Here is a 15,806-nt window from a genome sequence, read left to right as displayed (position 1 = left end):
ATTTGGGCTTTCTAGATTGTCACCAAAGTTTAGAAGTCTTTTGTTTCCCATTCTTAGTTTCGCTTGAGTTAAGTTTTCCTGCTATTTCTGGACAACTTTAGTCTAAACTGTGTATAGTGGTTTTTCAACCTGAACCAGAGGCTCAGACCTCGATGGTGAGGCTGTCAGTCATCCTGGTGTAACTGCGGGGCGGGGGGAGGTTGTGGAGTGCACGCGTGTGGTCGTGTGGTGGTGGGGATCACATGCAACCCCAGCAGCTGCTGCTCAGGAACCGTCTAGCTTGTTTGACACAGGGTCTCTACTGGCCTGGGGCTTTGCCGGTGGCCTAGAGACCCATACAGCCCCCTTCTCCACACACTCAGGTCAGAGTGTGTGTGTGCTTTGCTGACTCAGCAGTCTCCGGTGTATTCTTTGACAGATTTTTGTTTGTTTGTGTATTGTTGGCGACAGGGTCTCTTGGTGCACAGGTTGGCCTCAGACTCATTCTGTAGTTTCTGGGCCTTCTGCTTTTACCTCCTGAGTGCTGACCTTGCCAGCTGCGCCCCACCAGGCTTGCTTGTGTAACACTGGGACCCAAACCGTCGGCTTCAGCATGGTGGGCAAACACTTGACCAGCTGAAGTATGCCCTGCCAACTGAGTTACATCCCTGCCAGGTGACTTCTGGTGGCCACGCTCATGCCCAACTGACTTTGATTACTTTTGCTGATAAGGTTGTGAAAGCAGGAGAAAGTGTAACTATGGTCTTAGACTTTTGTGGACAAACGCCAAGAAGCAGCATACATAACCACCTGCTTGACTTCTGGTCCTGTCAGGAAAGTAAAATCAGGTACAGCGTGAAACAGAGCTGTGAGGCGGAGGCAGTGGGGCTTCTGGTGAGGAGGCTGCATGGCAGATGGATTTCTGCACAAGTGGAGAGGCTTTGGAGAACACCCCAAAGCTCTGTGACACGGCTCCTCCCTTCTCTAATGGTCTGGATTTGTAGAATATTCCTCCAGCTGAAGTGTTTATCACTTTCAATCCAGTACTTAGATAACTGTACCATCAAATAAAATAAACTTGCACTGACACATCTAAACTATTTTGGAATTCCCGGTAAGAAGTCCCTGTAGGTTTTGGAATGGTGGGTGAGTAGCTTTCGGGCGCTATACAAAGTGCCGTAGTGTAGACACTGACTCTGTGGCTGGGAGGGCGTGGTTTTTCTGGAGGACTTTTTCTGTGGCTGGGAGGCATGTTGGGAATTGGCCTGATGTCCCTGCATTCCAGTGACATGCGTTTGAACTGTCAGTTTAATGAGATCTTTTCCTTTGGGGAGTAGGGGAGTCCTTTCAGAGATCCTAAGAACATGAAAGAAAGAAAAGAAGAACAAAAGAAGACCAGGCTGGACTGACAAGGAGCTAGAGTTGTGTGTAAAGCCGATTTGCACGTGAAGCTTAGTTGCTGGTCACATGTTCTTCCTTTTACTCTGTTTGCTAGGACGCGAGCAGTGGAAGGCCGCCATAAGCCGAGAAACTCTGCTTGATGAGCCATAACTGACCCCCCTTCCAGCTGCTTTTCTGTGGCCCTGAACTAAGAAAGTTTTTTACATTTTTAAATAGCTGAAAATCCACAAAGAATATCAGTTTTTGATGTGATGTTACATGCAATTAAAGTTTCCGTGTCTACAACTCAAGTCTTACTGAAGTCTAGCCATGCTCCTCTCTCCAGGTGCCTGCATGCAGTCCAGCAGCAGCTACAACAGATCATGGAGGGGCAGGGCCTGGAGTACTTACTCTCCGGCTCCTCATAGACCAGGCGTTTGCTGATCCCTGATCTTAGAACTGTGGAGCCGGATCTACCTATAGTTTTCATTCTTAGTGTTGTCTCCCATGGAAGTAACTTTCTTTTACATGGCAACCTTGGTATTCTATCGTCGCTGGTGGCGCTTGCCTGGAGATGAAGTTCAGCGGCAGAATGCTTGTGTACAGTGGGAGATGCCCTGGGTTTGATCCCTGGCATCATCAGAAAACAGTCCACGCCCCACCAAACTAATGCAAGCAGAAGCAGCAGCTCAGCCTTCCAGATGTGTGTTCCCAAACTGTTGCAGGGAATTTGACTGCGGGCCTCATCCTGTAGGATCAGCAGCTTGGTGAGTGGGTTTGGGACGTGGATGTCCCTGAGGTCTCCCGAGGAGCCACAAGGTAGAAGTCACTGAGGACTTTTTCTGGGCTGACCTTCGTACTGCATGTCACACAGGAAAGCAGTGAGATCAAACTGTTGGAGACAGCGACACCAAACTAAGATCACTTCACACGCTCACGGTGACGCAGCAGTATCTCCTCAGAGTGCATGGGGACAACAGTGGGAAACATTCCTGTTGTCACACCACAGCCTCGCACACTAGAAAGCACACGCAGCGCCCTGCTGAGCCACCAAGCCACACAAGGGAAGGCGATGTGAGTGGTGGAGCTGAGCTGAGGAGCTGCTTGTTCACAGGAGGCCATTTTGCTTGAATCAGTGGCAGACAGTTGACATCACACCTGTGTTTTTGGTATTTTTTTTCCCCTTGAAATGAAATGAGCTAACTCTTCAAGGAAAACAGCTCATAGGATCTGTTGTCAATGAAACAGAGTTTTCTTCCCCAAGTTGGCACTTTTGTGTCACTTTGAATTCGTCAGTTTTCCAATGTGATTTTTACACCATACTAATGGAATAGGAGGTTGATATTTGGAAGATCTGTGATACTCAGGGAACTGACATTTTAAAAATAATGGATTTGTTTGGCTGTAAACAGCATGGATAAAGATTATTCAAGACAGACCAATTGATTTAAGTGTAGTGAAGCCTACAAATTTTATCCTTTGGATTTTATGTATTTCACATTGCAGATAGTTTTAAGAGAGTAGCTCTGTGGCATTTTGATGTCATGTAGAAAAACAGTAATTTGACAAGATGGCTCAGCAGGTAAAGGTGTTTGCTGCCAAGCATGATGACTTGAGTTTGGTTCCCAGGTTCCACATGGTGCAAGGAAAGAACTGACTCCACAAAGTTGTCCTCTGACCTCATATAACCACTATGCTTTTTAATAAAAGAACATAATAATAAAAGTAATAATAAAAAAGTAACAATAAAAAGGAAAACAGTAATCACAGTTATCTTACAATGCTTTTTCTTTTATTCACATCTTCCAACCAAGGGGTGTGAAAACAGTCTGTGGAGTCATGTGTCAGAATGCCTTATGTTCTGTTCAGCCAGATGTCAAGACTTGGAAAATAGCAAAGACTGCTTTTCTCCCAATAACTATTTTTTTGTTTTTATAACATACCTTAATGTGTAATAGTTTTGATTTATAAGATTTATTTATTATTGTTTGACTTTTATTGATTCTTTGTGAATTTCACACCAAGCACTCCAATCTCGTTCATCACCCTGTCCCATCATACCTTCGATGTCTCTTGTAACACCCCCAGCGAGGGGGCCACTCGCCGTGTAAGCTGTAGCGTGTCACTGCGTCCCACAGTGCACTGTTTGATCCGTACTCCTCTGCTGGCAAATGCAGTGAGTCATTGGTCTGGCTCTATGCCTCTGGCTTATGCTATACCATCAGAACTGGATCCTCACTGGAACTTCTCTTGGATCTCCTGCTGTCCTGTTGTCCTGTGTCGCGGAGGTCTCTCAGCTTTGGATCTGTAGGATCGGCCTCTTCACATGTCCCAGCAGTTTATCAATGGAGTAGATAATGGAGTAGGCCAACTCAAAGCCCTAGATCTGGGCCTGGGTGGTGGCTGGCTGTTAGCTCTCCCATACCCATACCACCAGGATGGGGTCTCCAGCATTGCCCTGTCCAGCTAGTTCATCCAGTGCCACAACTGGCAAGGGTCAGAGCTAGTTCTCCTGCTCAACCTCTGCAAGCAGGTCCAGCTTTACTGTGGTGCCCAGCTGAGGTACAGGGCCCATTCTCCCAAGTGCTGTAGCAGGTGAGGGGCAGGGCCAGCTCTCCTCCTCTCATGACATTAGGGCTAGCTCCCCTGCATGCCATAGGTGGCAAGTGGTAGAGAGCCATCTATCCCTCACCAACACTACTGCTTAGCATACAAGTGATGGAGCCAGCTCTCCCATGATCACACCCTTGGAACTGGCTTGCTTGTTCCCCTCTGTGTTGCCCTCCCAGCTACCAGGGTCAGCTCTATTGTGCTGTGCAGGGGAGGTACAGGGCTTGCTCTGCTGAGTGCTGCAGTCAGTGAGTTACAGGGCCATCTCTCCCACTTGCTGCAGATAGTGAGGGGCAAGAGAGGGGATGACATTTCTCTTTGGCTCACGCCACCACATGGCAGACGAGTGATAGGGACAGCTCTCATACCCTCAGGGTGGCTCTCCTGAACTCCTGCAATAAAGGCCAGCTCTACTGTGCTTCCTGGGCGAGGTTCAGGCCCTATTCTACTGAGTACTGTAGCTGATGTCAATGATGGGTAGGGCCAGCTCTCCTGCTCTCTCTTCCACAAGTGCTCAGGTGAGTGGTGAGGCCAGCTCTGCACAGCTCTCAGACATCAATATGGCCCTAGATGGCAGCCCAGGCCAGGGATGTCCCCCTGACTTTTGGTGGTAATAGATCATTGCTGTTGCAGGGCCACAGACCCAGACATGGCCCTCAGTGGCATCATGAGCCAGGACCTAACCATGGCCTTAGGTTGTATTGGTGGTTATTTACATCAGGTTCCTCACTACACTGGAGTCTCCCTTTCTACCTTTCTTCATTGTGCACATATCATTTGATTTCTCTTTCTTTTCCATTTCTCCACCACTAAATTGCTCATCTTAGTGGTGCACGGGGCCTCTGGGTTCTGGGGTTGGTTGTCTCAGGAGTGGTTTCAGTTTTATGCCCCATCCATGTCATGTGTCACTAGACAAGGGTCAACTTGGCCATTGTTTGCCTTTCTGGGCCTGCACGGCATCAGGAAGGGATTGTCTCAGGCTTGCTCTGAGCCCAGGCTCAATGGTGCTGGACTGGGGGGGGTCATCTCAGGGGTGCTTCCTGCCCAGGCCACAGGGTACCAGACTCTAAAAAAATTTACTATAGACAGATGGTCATGAGTTACAGACAGGTGGTCATGAGTTACAGACAGATGGCCATGAGTTACAGACAGATATTACAGACAGATGGTCAAGAGTTACAGACAGATGTTACAGACAGATGGTCATGAGTTACAGACAGGTGGTCATGAGTTACAGACAGATGTTACAGACAGATGATCATGAGTTACAGACAGGTGGTCATGAGTTACAGACAGATGTTACAGACAGATGATCATGAGTTACAGACAGATGGTCATGAGTTACAGACAGATGTTACAGACAGATGGTCATGAGTTACAGACAGATGTTACAGACAGATGGTATTGAGTTACAGACAGGTGGTCATGAGTTACAGACAGATGTTCTAGACAGATGGTCATGAGTTACAGACAGATGGCCATGAGTTACAGACAGATGTTACAGACAGATGGTCATGAGTTACAGACAGATGGCCATGAGTTACAGACAGATGGTCATGAGTTACAGACAGGTGGTCATGAGTTACAGACAGATGTTACAGACAGATGGTCATGAGTTACAGACATGTTACAGACAGATAGATGGTCATGAGTTACAGACAGATGGCCATGAGTTACAGACAGATGGTCATGAGTTACAGACAAATGTTACAGACAGATGGTCATGAGTTACAGACAGATGGTCATGAGTTACAGACAGATGTTACAGACAGATGGCCATGAGTTACAGACAGATGTTACAGACAGATGGTCATGAGTTACAGACAGGTGGTCATGAGTTACAGACAGATGTTACAGACAGATGGTCATGAGTTACAGACAGGTGGTCATGAGTTACAGACAGATGTTACAGACAGATGGTCATGAGTTACAGACAGGTGGTCATGAGTTACAGACAGATGTTACAGACAGATGTCATGAATTACAGACAGGTGGTCATGAGTTACAGACAGATGTTCTAGACAGATGGTCATGAATTACAGACAGATGGTCATGAGTTACAAACAGATGGTCATGAGTTACAGACAGATGTTACAGACAGATGTTCATGAGTTACAGACTGATGGCCATGAGTTACAGACTGATGGCTAGGAGGTACAGCCATGAGTTATAGACCATCAACAGCAGATGAGCTAAGCTGAAACAATCTGCTAGATGCTGCCAGTCTCCAGCAGGCCACAGATGCCCTAGCTGAACTGGTTATGGGAGGATGGCAGTTTGTGTAACTTGTGCCCTGTGGCTATTGCTAGTCTCATGCTGATGGCTGTCTTCCTCATTTCAGGCTTCTCCAGTGACAGTGACCTCCTGTCCCTCACTGTTGATGCGGACTCTCTTGCTGAGGTAGATGATGGAATGGCTTCCCGCCAGGGTTCTCCCAGTAGAACTTTTGGTCTGAGTGTGTCTGTGGATCCTTCAGCAGTAGGGGCTGTTGCTTCTGACAGTGAACCAAGTAAAGCAGAAGAACGGGAAAGCCGCAGCCTCTTCCCCAGCAGCTTAAAGCCAAGGCTCGGCAGGAGGGACTACCTGGAGAAGGCAGGGGAACTCATCAAACTGGCCTTGAAGAAGGAGGAGGAAGATGACTATGAAGCTGCTTCTGACCTTTACAGGAAGGGGGTCGACCTGCTCCTAGAAGGTGTGCAAGGTACGGTTTGCCCACAGTTGTGTCCTGGCCTGGCTCGTGCAGTGCAAGGCTCTGTACTGTGCCTGGAAGTCCTCTGTTCCGTGTCCAGGAGGGGACGTGAGAAGCCACAGCGGTGACATCATCTCAGGTGCTTGGCGCTCTGAGCCATTTAGCAAAGTGGGTCATTTCAGAGGGCAGGGTGCCCACGTGTGCCGTGTGCATGGCGGGCTTTCTCCTGCACCGAGCGTTCACCGAGAGCTCCTGGCACGGCCATGACTCAGTGGAGAAGGGAGGCTCTGTGTCCAGCCCTCTGCTCGCTGTTAGCGGAGGTCACTGTCACCTCCACCTAGTCAGTGCAAGTGACAGAACACGCTGAGCTGAGCAGAGGCAGCGTCTCTAGGCAGAACTTTTTTCTGTTAGTACCAGGTTTTATTCCTGTACTCTCCTTTTCCACCACAAGAGCAGAATAAAGTGCCCTGTAGTTAGAGATGTGGCTTTTGGACAAGACGTGATAGTCAAAGGCTGGTGTGACTTTCCTCAGTGGGCTGTGGAGAGTTATTTCTGCTGCTGTTCTGCACCTTTTACCTGCTGCTCCTTATCTGCTAACACTTCCCTTCACCATTTCCTCTCAGCCCACCTGGTGTCCCGGTAGTCTAGAGCCTTCTGCCCTCTTTCTAGAGTGTGCGTGTTGATATGTATCTAAATGACTTCTTTAGAAAGAAAGGATTTATTTGTTATGCGTACAGTAGTCTGCTTGCATGTGTGCCTGCGTGCCAGACCAGGACAATAGATCTCATTAGATGATGGTTGTGAGCCACCTTCTGTTTGCTGGGAATTGAACTCAGGACCTTTGGAAGAACAGTCAGTGCTCTTAACCTCTGAGCCATCTAAACTGCTTCTTATCAAGCACTTTTAATGAACTTTTCCCCAACACTTTTAGATTTATCTGTGTGCATGAGTGTTTTGCCTGTGTGTATGTCTGTGTATGTATACAGCATTTGGGAATCCGATGCCCTGGGGGTCAAAGCAGCTATCAGGTCCCCTGGAACTGGAATATAGACAGTTGTGAGCTGCCATGTGGCTACTGGGAACTGAAGCAGGACCCTTGGGAAGAGCTGCCCTAAGTCCTCTGCATGATCCCACATGGCTCTGGACACTGAGGAACGTGGCATCTTAATTTTAGTTTTCGTTGTGGGTGGAGGGCAGGCGTGTATGTGAGTGCACACTGCCCTCGGCGCTGGAGTGAGCTTCGAGCAGCGTGCTAGGTCAGATCCTCTGGAAGAGCGGTGTGCGCTGCGCACCGCTCCATCGGAGGCTTCGCGTGGGTCGTCCACGTGTCCTCTCCTACCGCTTTTTATCTAGCACTTTGATGACTGTATTCACGAGAACACTAATTTCTCAGCCATTTACTTCTGAGTTCCTAAGGTCGTCTTGCTCTTCTTTTTCTCCCAGCCTCTGCTCTTGTAGGGTTTTGTCCTAAGTGAATTCTTTTGCTGTCGCTAGTGGAGTTTCAGGAATGTAGAACTGAGCTTGTTCCATTGTCATCTTTGTCTAGAAGTGCAGGTTGCACAGTCACTGTGTGCTTCCAGGTTGCAAAGCTGTGGACGTTCACGTGTGCAGAAGTGAGGGGACCTGTTATCTGGGGTGACAGGCAGTGTCAGGTAGCTGACTCATATTCAATCTGTGGAACCCCAGTGTCACAAATATTAGTGTAGCTGTAATTTTAGCATTTCAAATTGAGAAATTAATGCTGAAATAATTTGTTTTCTTCTCTCAATTGGTAGATGACTTTTTACCCACTTTTATTTTTCAGGCCTTTTTTAGTCTGTTGGGGTTTGTGTATGGAGTATTCTGTCTAAGACCTCTTCATTTCCGTTCCTTTCCCTGTCATCTTGGATTGCGGTTTACAGTGGGATGAGTTGCAGAATATCTGTTCTGATGTTCCTTGTTTTCCAAACATAATTTACTAAGTTAGCTAAGACATTCTTGGTACTAAATTAGCATAGGTGAGCCATATCACTGTGACATCTTTCTGTCTAAAGTTTGGGTTTAATCAGGACACTTCATGAAGCTGCCACTTGATGGCACTAGAAAAATAAAAATCATTGCTAAGTGATGAGAAGGATAAATGCAGATCAGGGTGTAACAAAGACTCATCAGTTAGTCACTAAGCCTGCTGTTAAAGCGGCAGGTACTTCTGTAAACTTGCGACAGAGCTCTCCGAGTGGCCGAAGCGAGGCAGCATTGCCAGCTCTGTCTTCTGAGCCTCTCTGTCCGAAGCCACAGGCTCCCGAACGGTCTGCTGTCAGGGTCCGCAGAAAGCAAGCGATTACTTCCGAGTGTTTCACTGTGCGCTCACCTCCCAATGGCTTCACTCAGACGAACTTTGGGAACCTCAATTACCGAATTCTAGCTTTTTGTTTTCTTTTTTCCCTCAGCTACAATCGATGGAATTCTGATTCTTTTTAAAGAATGTGTGTTTCCATCCATGCAGTTTTGCATGTGATGGGATGTGAGTGTGAGGTCAGGGCAGTGCTCCTAGTCCTAGGACTCCGCAGCGGCACTGTGCTCCCACCCTGCAGACCTGTGGGTCTCCAGCTTGTGGTTGGGTTCTCAGAAAAGATGCCTTCTTGGGGAAAGTTTCTTCTGGTCTGACAGAGCTGTCACTGAAGTGTCAGAGTGGTGAGACTTTTGAATAAAGAGCCTCCGCTTAGCTCTTTCCGGGGCATTGCTTTCGCGGCCTTGGTTGGCTCTGCATGTTGTATGGCAGTGGTTGCTGGCCCCCTGGCTGTCAGGAAAGGTCTTTCAGAGAGGAGATGGCGAGCTTTGTCGGTGGTTCTCACAGCTTGGAAGAGCCTGCTTCTTCCCTGAGCTTCTCCTTGTAAAGTGGAGCTGGCCAGGTTATGGTAGAGCTGGTGGAAATGCCAGCACTTCTCTTAGTGGCATTTTCACGGAGGACACTGGAGGTACTGTCTTCCAGACTCTCAGGTTGCTATCGATTTCAAAAGGAGAAGCTTGGGAGTCACAGTCTCAGAAATCGACCTAGCTTTGTGGAGAGCAGGCAGTCTGTTCCATGCCCCCCTGCCATGTCCTACTTTATCCTTAGAGTGGGCTGGTGAGGGACGTTAAGGTGGTATAGCATGCCAAACGGGTGGCAAAAGGCACTACTGAAATGCTGCAGCTGCAGCAGCAGCAGCAGCAGCAGCAGCAGCAGCAGCAGCAGCAGCATGGCCTGCCATGTGTTAAATGTTGTTACAGTACCAGTTATTTTCTTATGTTCTTTTCAATTTTCAGGAAAGCCACAGCTGAGTTCTAGCTTGTCACACTGGGTGTTGTCTGGGGACACTGAAGTTTAGAGGCCGCAAATACGGCAATGACCCGAAAGCTTGGCACTTGCTCAGCGAGAACAATTGTTTAAAACAGGAGTTTGCTACAGGCGTTGCTCCTGTACCACTGCGGTCCCTGGGAATTAGAGCTGCTCTGTGCCTTCCCCTGTGGTGTCCTGGTTGCCACAGAGCCATGTTTGCTGCTATCTTTCAGGGGAGGGCCAGGTGGAGTCATTAGCTGCTGGTGCTCAGGGGCAGCAAGGCCGAGGGGGGATGAGTCTGGGCTTTTCCACACACAAACCTTGGTCATTGTGGTGCTGCTCGGGAGAGTGGCCCCCTTGCCCACATCTCTCCTGATCATGTGGGCTCGGTGATTAGGAGACACGGTGAGTTCTCTGTGTCTTGCACTGAACTTGATGTTACTTGTTCATTCCTTCTCCATTTCCTGTTTTGTCTGTCCTAGTGATCATCCTGCAAGCGGTGCTTACATGTATGTGCCACACGTGGAGATAGTGAATTACATGAGGTTTGTGATGTCTGTGGTGCGTGACAGCACGGTGAACATCTGCAGGGTCTGGCCACACCTGCTTTTCAGGGACTTGGTGGCCGTCAGTGCCACACTTGTCCCAGCTACACGTCTTTCCTGCACCCCCACTCCTCCTGCCCTCTCTGCCTCCTCTTCCTTCCCTGGCCAGTCTCCCTTCCGTCTCCTCGTCCCTTTGCTTCCTTTTCCTTTGATAACTCCAGTCTACATTATGGAGGAGATTTATAATGAAAAGAGTTGTTGTTGATAAGTATTTTGTTGTTGGAAATTCTGTTGATATTTGTCACCAGTGCAACTGGTTCCAATGTTATGACTTAGCCACAATTAGACACAATTCACGCTCTGCCGTTTGCATCCTGGCAAGGATCTGGTAGCAATACCCAGGCTTCCCCACAGCGTACTCCACCCCAGGAGCTATGTACTTCGCTCTTTGCTGGCCCAGTTGGACTGTCGCTCTACTCAGCACTGTGCTGCCCTGTCTCTTCTGGCTCTGGCTTGTCTTCCCGGAAGGAGCTGTCAGCACAGATGTACGTCTGGGTGACTTGAGTTACCAGTGGGCTCTGAGTTAAGCCGTGTGTCAAGAGGCTGGTTTTAGAACATGCCTGGGCCTTGCTGAGGGGCCCCGCCCTGTGCCCATAGTCATCCACGAAGCAGCTGGGACCAGTGATTCTTGAATGAGAGTTTCTCGAATATTTGGAAACCTTGTACATCCATCGCTGTGTTTGCTTTCAAGTGGATAGACAGACAGGACAGGCAGAAAAGTGTGAGTGTGATGGATGGAAAGCAAGACATTAGATGTTAGTATTGGATCTTAGAAATGAAAAATGTCGATGGGCTGGGGAGATGGCTCAGAGGGTAAGAACACTGGCTGTTCTTCCAAAGGTCCTGAGTTCAATTCCCAGGAACCACATGGTGGCTCACAACCATCTATAGCGAGAACCCTCTTCTGGTTTGCAGGCAGAATGTTGTGTAAATGATAAAATAATAAATAAACCTTTAAAACAAGAAATGGAAAATGTCACTTTAATAGCTGAGATAATTATCTCCACCCTTAGTGCTAATCACATCGTAGCATGGGTGTATTCCGTAGTTCACTTTACCTGCTGCTCCCGTCAGTACATATGCTAAGTATAAGGGCCGCTGTGCACAAAGCTGCTGTGCTTTTTTTGTCCGTCCTGTACCTGGGTCCTTACTCCTGTCTTCTTCACTGTTGTGGATCTAGCCATCTGCGAATCTGGTGATCTTTACCTCCTATTTTCCTGTAGATATGCTGGGATTGCAAGTTTGTGTCCTTGCCTCTGGCTTTATGTGGATTTTAGGGTTCTGAGCCCTATTCTCACACTAGCACAGCATGCATTTTATCTACTGAACCATTTCTCCAGCCCCTGCTTTTGTTTTCTGATACAGATCTTTGTTGGCCTAGAAATTACCATGATGAGCAGGCTGGCCTTGAACTTGAGATTTCATTGTCTCTGCTTTTGAGTTGCTGGGGTTAGAGGTGTGCACCACCATGCTTGGCTTGGAAAACAAAATGTTTGTTTTGAGACAGCGTAATGCCTTCTAATTCAATGGCTCCTTGTCTTTTAACCACTAGACTGTTTTCCAGCTCTTGCTCCTGCCTTACGAACCTCTTTGAGAGTTTTCTTCTTTTTTGGAATAATTTTGATTCTTGTAGTGCCCTGTAAGCTCGGTGTCTTGCATTTCTATAATGCACGTTTCTATAATAGACAGTTTGTATTTTGATGGAATTATGTAGGTTCTGTGGGTGTCCTTCCTGACAGTGTTTCAGCGTCCCTTGGACCGGGAGCTTTCCCTGCCCTGTTCCTCCTCTTCCCTCCTCAGCCTCTTGCTCTTTGCAGTGAGGAGGCTTCTGCTTCTGGAGTTTCTTCATGGGAGTGTTACACGTTGGGACGCTACTCTTATAAATGGAAGATGTTCTTCGTGTGCTCATTGTTGGTGTGTGTAAGTTCAGATGGGCTCCGTGTGTTTATCTGTCCAGCGCCTTGTTGAATTACATCTGGTTTGTTACATCTGGTTGCTTTGCTGTGGATTGTTTTTCATAACTGCGCGTGCATGCATTCGTGCACTCACACGCATGTGCATGCACACACACACACACGTGTGACTAAGGTGCACTATTTGTGAATAAAGTGGGTCTTCCTCTCTGTCTAGTATCTCATGACCCCTCCCACCCCCATGCAGAAACGTGTTCAGAAGGCAGGCGGCCTTGGCTCACCTGGCCTTGGGGAGCCTCCCATCTACCCGGAGGAGTCCCTCCTGGGGCTCACGTGTTCCTCCTGCACCGGATTCTGAGAGTCATCTGCTCTCAGTCAGTTGTTGCTGCCTCACATTCATTTCTTCCTGACGGCTGCTCTAAGTGTGAGTCCTAGTTGCCACAGAGATTTGTGTTGTAACAGGAGCCACGCTGTGCCTTTTGATATTCCTTTTTATTTTGTTCATCATTTAATGTGGTTGGAAAAGAGCTCTTTTTCAGTGAAAAGCATTATTAAGCAAATTTAGGTATTTTTCTAATGTGAAAATTTCTGTAGTTTTTTTATTCTAAGATAAAGATTGTACTTTTCACTATAATTCAATAAGTCGCCTTAATTGAGAGTTTTTCAGAACTTAACCATTATGAAGCTGGCTGGAAGCATTGAAAGCAGTGAAATTAAGGCTGAACGTGCAAAGATTTGAGGTTTAAGCATCGCTCCGTGCCTCTGTATTTTCTGTTCCATCAGCAGGCCCTTCCCCTCTTCTCAGGCCGGTCAGGAGGCGAGCCAGTCAGTGCGGAGGACTGCTCTGTGGGCTCCAGAGCACTCGTTCCCTGCTCTCCATGCTCACACTTGCCTTTCCGGTGTCCCTCTACGCCCCAGTCACCCCTCCTTTGAGGTTTTGTGTTAGTCTGGATTCTTCCAGATATGTGTAACACCTTAACAACTCAAAGAGGCTCATATACAAAAGAACATTAGCTCTGAAAAATGCCTGGCTGTGTGGTTACCTCAGCTTAGGTGTCTTACGAACTATCGCTTCTTCTCTGTCGTTTGCATTGTCCAGCTCCACACACATACTGTACTTGCTTGTACCTTGCTAAGACTGGATCCTTGGGATCATGGAGGAAGAAGGTATTTTCCTCCATAGTTTTAATAACTGCCCAAGTTTACTGGCCTTGCCTGGTCATGTGACCTCATCTGTTTTCCTAACTTGATCAGGTATAGGTTACCTCAGGGACACTGGACAGAGTTGTCCCTAGTTGGTGGACTCCTCCTGCTGGCTAGCAGAACTATGGGATGTGGGAGGAGGGGCTAGCACCAGTGAAAACAAGCAGCTGACATGGCCCCTCTGCCTGCCCTCCTGGTGGACATGGCCCCTCTGCCTGCCCTCCTGGTGGACACGGTCCCTCTGCTTATCCTCTTGGTGGACACACCACCCTCTGCCTGCCCTCCTGGTGGACACGGTCCCTCTGCTTATCCTCCTGGTGGACACGGTCCCTCTGCTTATCCTCCTGGTGGACACAGTCCCTCTGCTTATCCTCCTGGTGGACATGGCCCTTCTGCCTGCCCTCCTGGTGGACACAGTCCCTCTGCCTGCCCTCCTGATGGACACGGTCCCTCTGCTTATCCTCCTGGTGGACACGGTCCCTCTGCTTATCCTCCTGTTGGACACGGTCCCTCTGCTTATCCTCTTGGTGGACATGGCTCCTCCTGGTGGTGGTTGTCATTAGTCTTTCCTTACCTGCCTGTGTAAATGGGTTGTTTCTTTAATTTTTTTAGAATCACTTGTAGGAGAGTTGGTTCTCTCTTTCCGCCATGTGGCTTTTGGAGGTCAAACTCAGGATGGCAGGCCTGGCAGCAGGCACCTTTACCTTTGAGCTGTCTTGCTGGCCCTGTGTTGGTTGCTTATGTGTTTCTCTTAGGTGTTCTTAGACTATAATTATACAGAGGACAGGTAACTCTTTTGAAAAATTTGAAGTCTAATTATATGTTCAGAAAAGATAGGTAAGGCCTTGGCTCAGTGTATTATCTCACACAGGAGCATCTCTTCGAGCTGACAGCTGCAGCAGGAGGTAGCATCTGCTCAGCTTCCCGAGGTGCCCCAGCCTCCTCCCAGCTGCCCCAGCGCTAGCTGCTGCCCAAGCGTCTGCAAGTGTTGAGTGCAGTGGCTGTTCTTTTCCTCCAGTTCTTTGCAGGGACAGGCTGACAGAGGTCAGCTTTCCCCTGGCTGTGCCCCAGGGCCAGCGTCTTGTTTCCCTGTGGTTAGTTTCTGTAGAGTCCTCACCCTCTTTTCCTTCTTTCACCTCTTCACTGTGCATCCTCCTGAGATCACTCTTTAGTGTTTCGGTAACTTGGTAGAAACTGGAGCCTCAGCTGAGGGATGGCTTCCATCAGAGTGGCCTGTGGGCAGGTCTGTGGGGACACATTCTTGTTTGATGACTGGTCTAAGAAGAGCCCGCAACCCCTGGGCCAGCCGTCCTGGGTTGTATACGGAAGTAAGCTGTGAGAGCAAGCCACGAGGAGCAAGGAGCGAGGAGTGAGCACTGCGCCTCCAGAGTCTGCTTCTCTTCCAGCCTGTACTTCCTGCCCAGCTTTGCTTGATGGTGGACTCTGACACTGAAGTGTGAGCAAAATAAGCCCTTTCCTCCCCAAGGCAATTTTGGTCAGGGTGCTCACCACAGCAGTAGAGAGCCAGCTAAGATGCCCCTTTCTATATGCCTGCTGCCTCCCGGGGAGGGAGCTTTATCAAACCCCACTGTGGTTCTGTTCACCTGCAGGCCTCTCTGTAGGCTGCTCTGAGCCCCCGGCTCCTGCCCATGTCTAGCCATGTTGGCACTGGTTGGACAAGTTGCTTTCCTCGGTCATAGCCCTTTATATTCTTTTCAAGAAGTCACTTACGCCTTTGTCCTATGTGTCCACAGGTCTGTGACAAGGGCCTGGAAGCTCTGTTGAATTTGGCTTATTTTCCTTTTTACAGACATTCTGAATATCTGGGTCATATGTGAACTTATTTCTCTCTCTCTCTCTTGTATTTTGAGAGGTTCTGTGGGGAGATGGGAATTAGGTGGCTGTCAGTGTCCTCTAAGCCTGAAGTCTATGGATGGTGTTTTGAATATTCAACTTTATCAGTTGGGGTAATTTGTACATATTGGATTTCATCACTGCTATTTATCTGTGGTCTATCTGTGCATATTTTATTTTTCATCTGTGCATACCTGATGAATTTCAAGGTAAATTATCAACATTATGGCCTTTTTCCTGTGGGCACTGGGTGGGCCTCTGGGTGAAGACAGCAT

The 15,806-nt window shown here is 48.3% G+C and overlaps 1 protein-coding gene across 7 annotated transcripts in view; it reads left to right on the top strand.

Annotated features, from left to right (window-relative positions):
* The window catches only part of Rps6kc1 (ribosomal protein S6 kinase C1), a 126,657-nt gene that overhangs the window by 34,738 nt on the left and 76,113 nt on the right, over window positions 1-15,806 (top strand). For 5 of the 7 annotated variants that reach the window (XM_060364916.1, XM_060364914.1, XM_060364917.1 and 2 more), the window contains one exon: window positions 6,311-6,670. The exons of 1 other annotated variant lie outside the window; for it this stretch is intronic. In XM_060364916.1, the coding sequence (XP_060220899.1) occupies window positions 6,311-6,670 (360 nt within the window). Of the gene's footprint in view, window positions 1-6,310; window positions 6,671-15,806 lie in introns of those variants that run through there. One more of the 7 variants, XM_060364919.1, reaches the window with a different exon arrangement.

The sequence above is a fragment of the Meriones unguiculatus genome, chromosome 11, assembly GCF_030254825.1.
Source record: "Meriones unguiculatus strain TT.TT164.6M chromosome 11, Bangor_MerUng_6.1, whole genome shotgun sequence".
NCBI lineage: Eukaryota > Metazoa > Chordata > Mammalia > Rodentia > Muridae > Meriones > Meriones unguiculatus.
Note: the sequence above shows the minus strand (reverse complement) of the source record. Positions and strands in the feature narration are given on the sequence as shown.